Source organism: Oratosquilla oratoria, chromosome 10 (assembly GCF_046742065.1).
Source record: "Oratosquilla oratoria isolate Oo_2021 chromosome 10, ASM4674206v1, whole genome shotgun sequence".
Lineage (NCBI taxonomy): Eukaryota > Metazoa > Arthropoda > Malacostraca > Stomatopoda > Squillidae > Oratosquilla > Oratosquilla oratoria.
In genome coordinates, this window is record NC_134786.1 from 64,125,193 (window position 1) to 64,140,101 (window position 14,909).

At 36.1% G+C, this 14,909-nt stretch overlaps 1 protein-coding gene across 2 annotated transcripts in view; it reads right to left on the minus strand.

Annotated features, from left to right (window-relative positions):
* Positions 1 to 14,909, minus strand: part of CBP (sarcoplasmic calcium-binding protein) — a 102,897-nt gene that overhangs the window by 25,854 nt on the left and 62,134 nt on the right. For both annotated transcript variants that reach the window (XM_076191999.1, XM_076191998.1), the window contains exon 2: positions 1,754 to 1,798. In XM_076191999.1, the coding sequence (XP_076048114.1) occupies positions 1,754 to 1,798 (45 nt within the window). The remainder of the gene's footprint in view (positions 1 to 1,753; positions 1,799 to 14,909) is intronic.

A 14,909-nucleotide genomic window follows, 5' to 3' on the forward strand; every position in this document is an offset into this window, starting at 1 on the left:
CTAAAATACTCTGCCCATCTCCCTCTTACTGCCGTTTCTTCCATTATCATCTCTCCATTTCCACCTTTAACATTTTCTTCTCTACTTGATTCGCCTCCCCTTCATCTCTTAATTTCCTTCCAAAGCATCTTTTTATTACTTTCAAATTTTCTGTCATAGTCTTACCCCATTTCACACCTGCTCTCCTCTTTGCCTCCTTTATCTTATGCTTTACTTATCTTCTGATAATAATAATGATAATGATTGTTAAAAACAACAAGGACAAATTTAACCATGATTTCATCATCGTTCTCTTTGAGAATTTAAGTTCAGAAAACAAAGTTCACCCCGTACCTTGTCATCGTTGACAAGGTTTCGACAAAGACGTTACCAAATAGCAAAAGGAGAATGTAATATGCTTGCACTTTCAACAACCCTCCAGATGTTTTGTATTATACTATTTAATTCAATGTACAGGGTGTTCAAAAACATTAGTCCGAAAGGTTTCGTAACGTTATAAAATTCATTAGTCCACGTTATTGTCTAGAAAATGGTGGTCGTTTGTATATTTACGAACACGCACGAGGGAAAAGATTAAACTTTTATTTAATTCAAAACTGTTGACCAGATACACATGATAATGTGGGCCAAAGAATTCGATAAAGTCACGTAGCATTTCAGAAAATGAGTACGTTTTTAGGATACCCTGTATGTGATGAACTTGTGGTAATATTGGATCAGTTGTCTATGACTTTAATTTACCTCGCGTATTCTCTCTCTCGATGAGATAATTTTGCTTTTGCCAGAACATCAATTAAGAATGTCACTGTGATTCATGGGTTAGTTCAAGTACAAGCTTAATTTTTTATAAAATACGGGATGGTTGATTTATTGTTATAATATTGAAATATTGAACGGCGTTTTTCCAAGAACAGCAGAAGAATTATGTACATTCAGTGAAAGAAAAATTTCGATGATTTTTTAGGGATGCTTTGATACTAAAATGATTTTTAATTCACTTTTTTTTTTTTTTTTTTTTTCATTCGCATATGAATCATGTCCACCAGAAGAAAAGACTGGAGACGGGAAGTCTATATATTTCGACTACAAACTGCAATCCTCTTCAGTAGTGCAGTTAGCATCCGAAATATATAGATCTTCCCGTCTCCAGTCCTTTTTTTTTTGTTCTAACTGTGGTGTTAGTTGTAAATATGTTACTATATATTTCATCAGTGAAGATGACGTTTGTTTTATGTCGCCAGATCGTACGACTGTTCACCAGAAAATGTCGAGGAATGTATATCCTTAACTGTACAAAGCGTTTCCAAGAAGTTTCCAGAAGTATGTTTGTTTATTTTAAAATATTCGTACACCAAGGTCATTAGTGAGACGTGATGAAATCATACTCTTTATACGATCTAACGTGATTATGGTTTACTGCAAGACAAAACTGTTCAGTCGCTTAAGAATTTAGGCGGGAAATATGAATTAACGGAAAAGAAAACCTAAGGAATGTTGAAAATTTATGTAATTCTACAAGATTAGCATAATTACAAATGCATTATTCACTAAAATAAACGGACGGGGAAATCTCACCCAGATACAAATTACCAACTGGAATAAGAAGAACGTACTAAAATTACTGTTATTTCAAATAGTACCGAATTCGTTCATAGGAGAGTGATCAAGTTGGTACCTATATTTTGTTTGGTCCTCCTGAAGTTATACTATACTCACCACACTTCAACAAAATGCGCTGAGAGTCTAAACTTACCATAGGCAAGGTCAGGTTTTGTGGTCCACATTTGACACTGTAGCTCTGAAAAGAAAATATGAAAGAATTAGTTGGTATACATCCCAGCCATGAAATGAACATACTGGGAAGAATTAATTACATCCCAGCCATGAATCGGACAAACCTACACTTTGTGAAAGCAATATTCTTCGTACTGTATGGATTGAACGTATATTTTCCCTTGCTTGCTATTTCAGATATGCATATACTGTACAAGGAATACTGCTTTTACAGAGTGTAGACATCCGCTGCGATTGGTTTCATGAAACTAGTTGCATCGGTGTACGAGCTTCCTTAGTTATATCTGGCATCAATCGGACAGACTTCGCTACATATCTCCCAGCTTACATCAGTTCCTTTTCGGTCATATCTCTGAGCTGAAATTGATTATAAAAAATATGTATCGTCTAGGCTGTGTTTTGCTTTCATGTAGGTGGGGGCTTGTGGTAGTACAGATGTCATTATGTTTTATAAAAAGAAAATAACAGAGGTTAACAGCCTTGTGTTTAAGATATTTACAACCCGGAGGTAGATTCTTTTCTTCCTTTTTTCTTTTCGTGGAAAACACGCTTCCACACACAATATTCACTGGTATTCTAAGCACGAACATAAGGTTAGACCTAACTGTTGGATATGTATGGTTACACACACATACACGCATGCACGCGCACACACACACACACACACACACACACACACACACACACACACACACACACACACAAGTGAGGGAAGGTACGATAAATTACACATGCCTCTAAAATGCTGAAACACATTTACTAGCAGGGATTCTTTGTCAAGAAGTACTTCGGATTTGTTTTCTCTACATTTTGGGTGACGTATTATTAGTATTATTATTATTACTTTCATTATATTAACGTTGTGGTTCCCCTTGCAACACGGCAAGGAAGGTATAGTTAGATTAGGTTAGGTTAGGCTTAAGAATGTGGTTTAAAGCCAGTGGACCCTTTGAGAAAGATTTATTTTCTTATTTGCTTCGAAAGTATGAAGAACAGAAACCAAGTTATTTTCTTATTTGCTTCGAAAGTATGAAGGACAGAGACCAAGTTATCAGTAGAGAGGGATGCATCCTTGAAGCAGATCATGCAATGTGGAAGGCTATCATTTTAGAAGACAGATTGATAACCATGCTGCCTTTGAAAGAGGGAAAACGGGAATTTTATAGAGAGAAATACTGATAGAGTTAATTTCTATACAAAAATTTTACTATGAAAGAATGGAAGAGCACATTTAAAGTGTTTGCATGTTTCGACGGCCGATTACTGCTAGAATTTACTGTGAAAGAATGAAAAATGAAGTTTCGTAAAGCGCTTTTGTGTCTCGTCGCATTTTCTTAGATGCAAAATGATCTTCAGCTTTATCTTATCACACTTTTATGTGATTACGTACGATCGTAAAATTCACTGAATTAGCGCAGAATTATTTGAAATCTTAAGAATAAAGTCGAGACGATTCGAATCTTAGTATTTCGCGACAGTTCGAGTTTAAGTTGTCAAGACAATTTGAATATTGCAAATAAAATCGAGACTTCGAATCTTACGAAGAAAGTCAAGACAATTCGAATCTCATGAATAAAATAGAGACGATTTGAATCTTAAGAATAAAGTCGAGACAATTCGAACCTCATGTATAAAGTCGAGACAATTCGAACCTCATGAATAAAGTCGAGACAAATAGAGTCTCGCGAATAAAGTCGAGACAATTCGAATCTTACGAGTAAAAGAGACAATTCGAATATCACGAATAAAATCGAGACAAATCGAATCTCACGAATAAAGTCGAGACAATTCGAATCTCACGAGTAAAATAGACATTTCGAATATCACGAATAAAATCAAGACAAATCGAATCTCACGAATAAAGTCGAGACAATTCGAATTTCACGAATGAAATCGAGACTATTCGAAATAAAAGAATAAAGTCGAGACAATTTGAATCAAGACTTGCACGAAATTTCATGACATTGCGCTGCCATGCCGGATGAACACTACGTCACGAGGCGAGAGGCGAAAGAAAACGGTGAAGCACGCATTGGAGGCCCAGATAAAGATGGCTTCAAACAGCGTTTCACGATTATAATAACCACGATCATATTTATGACCCCGTGATGAGTACAGGCTTTATAAAATATGCAACACTCTGAGGGTTGTATTCAGGAATTATGCTTAAAAATGGTAATAAAATGGTTCAAGATTGAACATAAAAAAACAGACAATTGAGATGTCCTTGCATACCGTAACCCTCAAATTTCCATCACTGATTATCACTATTACAGCAGTGGCGTCTTGCATGCACGGCAGATCCTTCATGGGTTCCACGACTTTATACAATTGATACTGTGACAAGACTCCATTGTCTGTCGTTTTCATTTACATGTCTGCAAATAATACCATGTATGCCTGTGCTTACATTCATACTGACACACGCACACATATACGCACACACACATACAATAGATAACAGAAAATACCGTCTTAGTTATACAATAGGAAATGAAAAGATGAAACAAGAGACAAAGAGATCATAAAGCCTAGGTATGGATAATTTGCCACAAAAATAATTAATTGATTAATGAGACATAACTTAATAATGAGTGGAATGTTATATTGGTGAAGATAAGATGAACGGCCTTATTAACAATCTTATTCGGCCCAAAGTGAATTGCGCTCGTTTTACACGTATCGACTTTTCGCCATATGCCGTCCACGACACGACGTCGTCTCGTAGAAGGCGCACGGCGAAAAGTCGATCCATGTGAAACATGCCTTTAATGGTTTCTAACTTTACTGAAAGAAAATAGATAAATAAATCAACCGGAAATGCTAACACTGGAAGACTGAAAAGAAATTGGTAAGATGATTTTTGTCTTTAGAATTGAAAGGAAAAACTAAATTAACAGTGAAGGTCCTGAATGTATGAGACGAAAGAATATCAAGAGGACACTACAAGAATCTCGAGAAAGAATGAGTGAAATATGTTAAAAAAAAATCCGCAGATACACTAACTTGTGGAATGGATTAGAAGAAACTTCCCAAACACAAAACATGAACAAATTTAGAGCGAAGTCTGAAAAGTGGAGACACAGGCAGAAACATGTTTATTTTTCATCCTGTATATTGTTACGGGCGCTGGTATGTGAAGAGACGTTACGTATAACGTCTAAGTGCTTAAGAACCAGCGCACTTCTAGAAGCCACTGTAGGACTGAACTATCTGGTCAGGGCCTAGATAATTCGTAAGACTAGAAGTAAAGGTAACAAAGAAGATTCCAGGAAAGGAATATTAAACTAGCGATAAAACTAGTAAACGAAATTATTAATGGAAAATATTTACAGGCAATCAACACAAAAGAGAATGGGCAGTAGGGTCAATGGGACCGTTACATGATTATGAGAATATGGAAATTATCGTTCAAATAAGAAACAAGATAAGTATACAATATGGTACTATCTAAGTACAAAGAGATCAGGAACATGCATCAAAATAAGTAATAAGTACAAATATAAGTAAAGTAATGCAATGTATATCAGACACGTAATGTAGGCAAAAAGGGTGATCACTTCACACCAATCGTCTCATGAATCTAAACCTTCTAGTTTTTATCAAGAGATCAATATGTGGGAAATGACAAGGAATGAGCGAATACCGCTGCTTATATACCATTGGACCGGAAACGGGATACTTCCGGTTAAGGGTGTGCGAGAGAGTGAAAGGAGGGGAGGAGGGTAAGTTAACACGTCAACATGGGTAGTTTTAAGACCCTCGACTCGCTTGAACAATCTATTTATTTAGTAACTGTCAAATCTGTGCGCTCCGAACTATTCAGGATTTCGCTTGTCTGTTTGTTCTACAAGAGTGCGCACCTCTCTGCACGTAGGCAAGATTACATATAGTGGACGGGCGTTACTGCTTAACATTGTTACAATACATACATAGACAAGAAATATGAACATAGTTATGTAATACAAAGGAACACAAAACATAATTACACATATGACGTAATATCTAATATTACGTTACAACACACACACATACACACACACACACACACACACACACACACAACACACACACACACACACACACACACATATATATATATATATATATATATATATATATATATATGTCTAAACAACTAGGCCTACAATAATGAATAATAGATATTAATAAAATTAAGTAAACGTGATGTGATAATTATAGTGATGTTTGTGTGTGTGAATGTAAGTGTATGTTGGGCTGGGGGTTGTAGAAAGTGCTTGTTGTGTCGTCCTACTCTTGGGCTTCGGGACAAAGTACCAACGGGACCCCCCTAACATAGGTCCTGGTTGACTCCATCTGCATCATTATATGACGGCACCCTCTTTATCCTCTTGAAAATATTTTTTAAGCAGATAATAAAACCCTCCCGTCACAATATCCCTCCATTCACTCATATCTCTTGTATTCTCTCTTCCCTGCTCGACAGACATTCCCCATACATCCAAAGCTCCCTCCATCCCCATCCACTCACTCCATCCACTTCTGATATCTATAATCGTTTTGTTAATCTACCTCTAATCACTCTGTGTCCAAACCACCCTAGCACTCCTGGGAATTAGATTTATTTAAATACACTCAGATAAACACGCACATACGCACGCACAAGCACACAGACACACAGACACATTAATATGCACGATTCGTGTCTGGATAAGATCTCTCTTGTGGATATAATCTTCCCGTTCTGACTTGAGGCTGACTTGTGGAAATGGCCGTCTGCCAGCCTGCATGCCTGGGGATTCGGCATTCGATTTGGGGAAAAAAATTTCAGATGAAAATCTTTTGAATGCTAACCGACTGATTCGAATTTGGTCAATTTTAAGTTAGAGTAAACTACGTTAGGCATAACCACAAATACTTAGGAAAATTTAAGAATGATAGAGAAATATTAAGATGTTTGAACTGGTTTACCAAGAGAGTGGTTACCGAATGGAATAGACTTAGTAACCACGTAGTGAGCGCTAAAACTACTGGTTGTTTTAAGAAAAGATCAAACAACTTGAGGGATGGGGTTGATATGTGTTAATGGACATGGAATTGCCTAATCTTTATGATCTCCATTCTTATGTTCTTATGTATACACTCCTTTCATATTTCGTTCGATATCATTCATATGAGAATTAAAACATTTGTATGTTTAGGTTTGTTAATTGGTCTTCGATTAGTTGCAGCTATTCCATGCTGTATGTTTTGGTTCTACGGATGAACACAAAGGATTACAAAGGCGGAGCATGCCGACAGGAGACCTTTTGGTCCATATCTAGGTCGGACAACCAAGGAGACCTTCTTCACCACCCTCATACACTCACCCACCTATGCCCATCAGCTTGTACACCAAGACGACACCTAAACCTTTTCGGTGTATTTTACGACATCAGTCGCTTGTTCCAGTAGTCCTTTAGGGAATTTTATTTTACTAAGTAAAACCCCTACGTAGAAGAAAGGCTCGAAAAGTTTTCTGAATTCTCTTTCCCCTTCGGTGAGTCCATCTTTCAAATTACTTCTCAACGAATCTGTACAAAACTAAGAATGATTTCCAGGTCATTTTATTTTTTTCTCCAAAGTTTTTCGTAATGCGTTTTAATTGTGGAAATAGATGGCGATGATCATAAGTATGTAAAATATGAAACTTTAATATGGGTACATATAAAACTAAAAAGAAACGCAAGAAATTTAATTCCTTATCTTGATGACAATTCCTAATTTCCAGGAGCCATTATGCGTATATCTATAGACTTTCGGCTGATTCATCTTAATCGCATTACTTTTTAAATTAATTAAAATATGTGCTCACACCATGAGGCGCTTAGCGCTTACGTCCACGAAGTTAAGGGATGAATGTGAGATGGGCCAATCTTCCCCTTCGCTCAGATAATTTCCCTCAAAAATGGTTAACGACTTGGGAAAAATAATCGATTGTCGTCTACCAGGATAGTAGTTGTAAACTACTATCGTGGTAGACGACAATCGATTTTACCAAGTATGGAGAACAGCATCTTATGGCGACGGGATTAAATCCTGGATAAGAGAAAAATCCAGCCCTGTTTTCTTTTAGTGTTAGATTTTTTTTATTGGCTTTTACCCTCGACATTCCAAAGTCGTTTTTCAGTCTAGGCGGTTGAATTCCGCCTACTCACTCGTACACTCGTTATTTTTATGCTCCGGGTTTTATGCTTTAAGATTGCCTCCACGGCGACTTTGTTCATCTAAGGAAAATTCCCTCACTAATAGCTCGCAGGTGAATAGAAAAGATGTTGGCATTATTAAGAATGAAACAACAAATCGTTGTGAAAAAAAATTAAGTCGTCTCTAAGGAGTGTGTGCATCGCGTGACGTCATGTCGCGCCGAAACATACTGAGGGAGGATGGGAAGGGATGGTGAATGCAAGAAAAATAAAGTATCATCAGGTTGTTTCCTCGATTTTGAAATAATTACTCTAACCCCCTTATCTTAACCTATTGAACCTAACCTTCGATTCTACATTTGACAGCCGTCAAAGACAGAACTGGTTCCAACGGCATGTTCATAGATCCACACTACACCATAGTGCAAGGTCTAAGTAAACAGGTCTAACCGCTGGAGCAGTTCTGCGCAGCTTCTGACGTCATTTGGATGCGTCCATTTTCTCTTTGTGATACACTGAAGAAAACTGTGAAACGCCAAGGAAGACAGGAACTATAATATTTTATATATTATATATATATATATATATATATTATATATCATATATATTATATATTCATATATATAGACAGGAACTATAATATTTTATATATATTTATATATATATTTTATATAATATTTGTCAGAATATAACTAATTGAGTGGAGCGGTGCGAGCGAAGGCGACGTCATTTTCGAACGACGGACCAACTTCAACTGACAGCTATAGGACCCGCTAACCCCACTTTGAACAGCCAGGTGACGTTCACGGGCCCGCTGCGCCAACTCCCTCGAAATTCGGTCGGAAGTGGTTAGACCTTATATTCTTAGATCTTGCCATAGTGCTTTTATTCGCTTTGGACAAGCATCTTTATTCACTAGCGACTAAAATCATGAATTCGCAGCGTCTATTTGACGCTGCCATAAAGTTAAACATGTTCAACTTTACCGCTCGCGTCTAGCGTTTCAGTAGCGAATAAAGACGATAGCGTCTAGCGTCAAAAGCAGCGCCGTATGAACCGGCCTTTACATATACAATACTTGTTGCTTGAAATATACAACGTTTACTGGGTAAATCTCCATAAAATCCGTCAACACAAGAAAAAGAACACAATCTTATTTTATTACTGCCAAAATCATCATAGTACGGAGAAGTTATCAACGGCGTCAAAATACAGTGGAAAAAATATACGAAAGGCAATGAGAAGGGATCCGAAGTATACAAACTCGGGGAACGGACCAGCTCAGAGAGAATTCTGTCCTTGTTTATTGAATAATCATGCATTTCTAATAGTCGACTGGAATGAGTCTAATTAACTACAGGTATTTTAGACCATTGTCTGACGACATTGGAAGTGATGGCATCGTCGATGTGCATCGCAAGGTTTATGTGATGACTTAACTTGTCATTAGTAAATTCCATTTTAGAGGAGTTAAGTTTATTATATCGATACGCAAAAAATACTGTATGTGGTACGTAATAATTGTTTTCTTCGTGTGTTCATAGCATCATTAAGACAAGACCATAAGTATTCTAAATTGGATATATGATGAAATCTGGCTAATATGTTATTGGTTCGTTCGGAACGAAGTTCTGCGGGGTTATGCATTTGCTACAAAGTGAATTTTAATCCAGTGAAATATATTGGAGTAAACATCCTTTCTCCTCTGAGAATCTGAAAAGATTATACATTTTTTCTTTTCATCTTATGAAAAATGTTTCACAGCAATTGAAGCGACATATTTTAAGTTCTTAAAACGTGTATTTTTGGGTGCTGCCTAAATGTAATATACTCGACATGAGTTATATTCATTTTTTTTTTTTTTTTTTTTTTTTTTTTTTTTTTTTTAAATCATAGCTTTGAATTCCCTTTCGGTTTTCCCTCGGGTTATATACAGTTCCTCAGTTATTCCAATATCTGATGTATATTACTCTAGATGGATGATAATTTATCTTATTTTTTCCTGTAGTTTTTGGACATGTGACTTCAATTTGTTCCCATGACCTCAGGACGCTTTCCTCTCTGCCAGTATCACCAACTCCCTTTAATGATCTAGAATGTTCGCTGATCAAGCGGGGTAGAGCGTCGCTACTTGGGGCGGAGTTCGAGGTGACGCGTCAGTGCACAAGCCGCCTCCAGCGAGTTGGACCAAGGGCATGAGTCATTAAGTTCCACGCTACAAAGTCCTTTGTAAGGGGCACCGTCATAGCAACCCGATAAAAAAGGAGTTCGCGACGTTAAGCCAAATAAATAATCATTCACTGGTTTGAACACTCCAATAAAGTCATTTTTTTTTCTTTCACTGGTAGCAAGCTCAGCATTTATGACGATCACGCTGCATATTGTAGTCTGGGTCGGATGAGTCATTTTACGATGTTATTTATTTATTTGCTTGTTTATTCAATCTGGTTGTCTATTCGTTCATGAAATGGAAAGGTATTTTTTTATATTCGTCAATATATAATATGTATGCTTAAACCACGATTTTTGCAGATTTGTTATTGTGTTTGTGTATGCGTGCGCGCGTGCATGTGCTTACTCTTCAAATCCTCCTCTTACAACTTCATTGCCCGTCATATGTTTAACAGAAATGAGATTGTTTTGCTCTGTGTGTGACAAGAGCCTATGTTTCACCATGGTCTTTGGATCACGTGTTGGACTCGTGATCTATTTCCCTCCCGGAAGATAGCTCAGAGCTCCTATGTGACCGATCTATGGATAATGCTGTGACCTTACACGCACACACACACCCAACTCCCCGCCCACGAGAGGTGGAATAACAACCCGCAGCGCAGCGATACTGAAATTATTTCAGCCCTGTCCGGGATTCGAACCCGGACCTCCATAGTGGCAGCCGGGAACTCTACCAACTGCGCCACGACTTGGAGTTTAATGTGAAGGTAGGGGGAGCGTGAATTGTTTTGCTCTGTGTAAGACGAGCCTATGACGTCAATGAAAGTTGTGTGACGTCATTGCTGACCCTCGAATGGTGTAACCTCGAGTTCGTATAATTAAGTCGATATAATTATTATGCAAAATATTACTACATACAAAGTTCCTAATTGTTGATTTTTTTGTGTGTACATGCGTTGTATCACATAAGTATAAAAGGAATTTGGTTTTACATTAATATTCTACTGTACAACGCGCCCACTCCTTATCCTAATTTGGGATCAGAATAGAGTTTGCTGGCGATAATTATTATCTGTTTCCGTCATGAATCAGAATCCCGTGCTTCGTTCCAGAATCGTGTTTGTACAAAAGAGAAATCGTGTAAACCGAGTTTCGTTAAAAAAAAAAAAGAAAAAAAAACTACAACCTAACGTAACCAAAAATATCTTCAGATGGACAAAAAAATAGAACATTTGTAGTTTAATGTGAAGGTAGGGACAGCGGTGAGTCTGTTTATTTTAAAAATATAAATTTAAACAGATCTAAGATTGCTTTGTGAGTGTTGTCTTGATTCAAATACCAACGACAAACCGCTGAAGAATTGAAGAGTCGATGATCCACGCTCTCTTCTATTTATTATTATTATCATTTTTATTATCATTATCATTATTATTGCTCTTGTTGTAGTTATTACTAACAGCCTATTATTATTATTACTGTTATTATTATTATTATTTCTATCATTACTATTATTATTATTTTTCGGAATTCTTTAGTATAATGGTAGAATATGCATGCAGTTGGAATGTGCTTGAATTGTCTGAACAACATGCAAGGCAGAAGTCGAAAACTGTACAAAAAGTGACATACTGAATCTTTATACTACTCGTATAACGACTGTCATGTTCTCGGATTATCACATCATAAACTCGTTTACGTTATAAAGTTACATTATTATTTAATCATCGTGGAAGCATGTTAGCTATTTGTAATAATAACCAGTCGTTTGTGGTGCATTGTTTATTCTGTGTAGGAAGAAAGAAGGTCCTAAATATTCCACGTGCAATGTCTGTTCTTCCAATAACATATACAGAACGTGATCGTCATAAATGCTGCGATGTGCACGTGTAGAGACGCGCATAAATATTCGTGTACATCTCTGCGTATACACATACACACATGTACGTGCCCGAACACACACACACACACACACACACACACACACACACACACACAAAGATATATATATATATATATATTATATATATATATATATATATAATATATATATATATATATATATTATATATATATATATATATATATATATATATATATATACAGACATACATATAACAAGGCTTTTTCCACCTTACAAGGGAGGTAGCCAAAAAGGGAAAGGCATAAAATAATATCCACCCATTCCACCCATAAAGGCTTGTACAAACTTGATAATTTCATTTGTCAAGAAATTAGTAAGATAATATCAGGTAAAATGTAATCCAACAAATTGACTTAATGTCGCCCTATATAAGTAGTAGAAACAGTGACCCTTGGCGACTGTGACCTGATGTCGCCCGACCATCGTAAGATAATTGACAATGACCTTCCGCTCTCTTTGGCGACTGTGACCTGATGTCGCCCGACCATCGTAAGATAATTGACAATGACCTTCCGCTCTCCTTGGCGACTGTGACCTGATGTCGCCCGACCATCGTAAGATAATTGACAATGACCTTCCGCTCTCTAGGGGGTAATTGGTCGGTATGCTTATTCAAACTGTCCTGGTTCCTTTGTATCATGTATATATTGTCTATGTATTCCTATCACTATGTACTTGTTGCACTGAAGATGTAATATACGAAAGCGCTCTGCTTCGTTAGTTTCTTTTTTCCAAGTGGTCTACTTTGCATAAGTGAACACACGTACCCGTGTTCTTATTAGCATCATGGATACCACACGCTTCTTCAACACCTTCATCTCTCTCAACCCTGGTCTGGCTCCGTTTGTGAAGGACTTTGCTTGGGCCTTGACCAAAGCCCATAAACTACGATTACGGCTGCAGTTTCTACAAAATTGCTTGAAGGAACAGGTATTACCGAAGTCTGTTCTTCCCCAACGACTTTTGAAGATGTCAGATCGCCCGTTTGATGATTTCCAACGCATCATCTTGTTGAAGTGTATTGACATTGCCAAATTAGAAGTGAAAGAAGCTTTTAGAATCAAAAGGGTCAAATGGCATATTTTTCAACAAACTATACCATCCATTGATAAGGAAGTGCTTTTAGACTATTGCTTCTGCAATATGAGATCCATTTGTGACCTTCTTGCCAAGAAATTAAAAAATAAGTTACAACAACTTATTGATAATAGTGATTGGACCAAACATGCTAACAGTGAATTTGTAGTTAATCTTTCTGACAAAATTCTTAATACTAATGAGAAAACAGCTTTAGGATATGGACTTAGTTTTGCCACCAATTCAAATCCAACAAATTTTGTCAGCATTGGTAAAGCTTTCTGTAATTTAAAGAACCATGATTTATCAGTTGAAGATTTCAATATTTGTAAAGGAATTGTTTATGGTGCTTTATCACAAGAGGTTGTTCCTAATTGCCCAGAACGTTTTCAGAAGGCAATTATTAGTCTTAAAAAAGATAATCATTTACATTTCACTAAAGCAGATAAATCTAATGCAGCTGTTATTTTAAACAAGGTTGATTATCTTAGAAAAATGAATGATTTATTAGATGATAACAATACTTACACACTTCTTAACAAAAATCCTACAGAAGTAGTTAATAGTGATTATAATAAGAAATTAAAGAACTGCTTCATAAGAATAGAGACCTCTTACAGAAATTCACTTCAATTAGTCCCCCTTTGCCACATATGTATGGTCTCATTAAGACTCATAAATGTAACAACCCCGCTAGACCTATTGTTTCGTCAATTGGTTCCGCTTCTTACAAGCTTTCCAAATGGCTAGTTACTATCCTTAGCCCTTTAGTAGGTACAATCTCTTCTTCTCATGTTACAAACACTTCTGATTTAATAGACAAACTCCATAATATTAAACCTAATTATAAGTTTACATTGGTTAGTTTTGATATAGTCAGTTTATTCACAAAAGTTCCCATAAATGATTTATTATTTTACCTTCAAGATGAACTTAATAAACATGTTCTTCCATTGCCATCATCTACATTGATTGAACTAATTAAATTATGTGTCAAAGATTGTAAGTTTCAATTTAATGGTAATTTCTATTCCCAAAAATTCGGCATGAGTATGGGAAACCCTTTATCCCCAGTTTTAAGTAATTTATACATGGAATTTTTTGAAACTAAAATATTACGCACAATCTTCCCCCCTAACATCCCTTGGCTTAGGTATATTGATGACATCTTATGTCTTTGGCCAGAAGATAAAAATGTCCATAATTTTTTAACTAAGTTGAATACCCTTGTTGATTCTATTAAATTTACTTTAGAAATTGAGAAAAATTGTACCTTACCTTTCTTAGATTGCACTATCCTACGTCATGACAATAGCCTTAAATTTAAAGTATATCGTAAACCAACCAATGTAAGTTCATATATTCATTATTATTCTTCTCATCCAAATAATATTAAACGTACAGTATTTGCCTCAATGTATTTAAGAGCTTTGCGTATTTGTAGTCCTGAATTTATTGATGAAGAAATCAGAAATGTTTTTAACATTGGGCTAGAATTAAAATACCCTAAGCAATTCCTTGATATTGCTTACAATTTTGCAAGGAAATCATTTTTAACTCCTCAGCCTAAATCACCTTTCAATTATCATAATGTTTTAATTTTACCATTTCAAGAAAATTTGTTAAGTATCACAGAATTATTAAAAAGATTTAACGTAAAGGTAGTTTTTAAACATGATAGTACAGTAAAACATAAACTTATCAACAATAGTATTGAAATAAAAAAAGGATGCATTTATAAAATTCCTTGCAAAATGTGTAATCAATTTTACATAGGT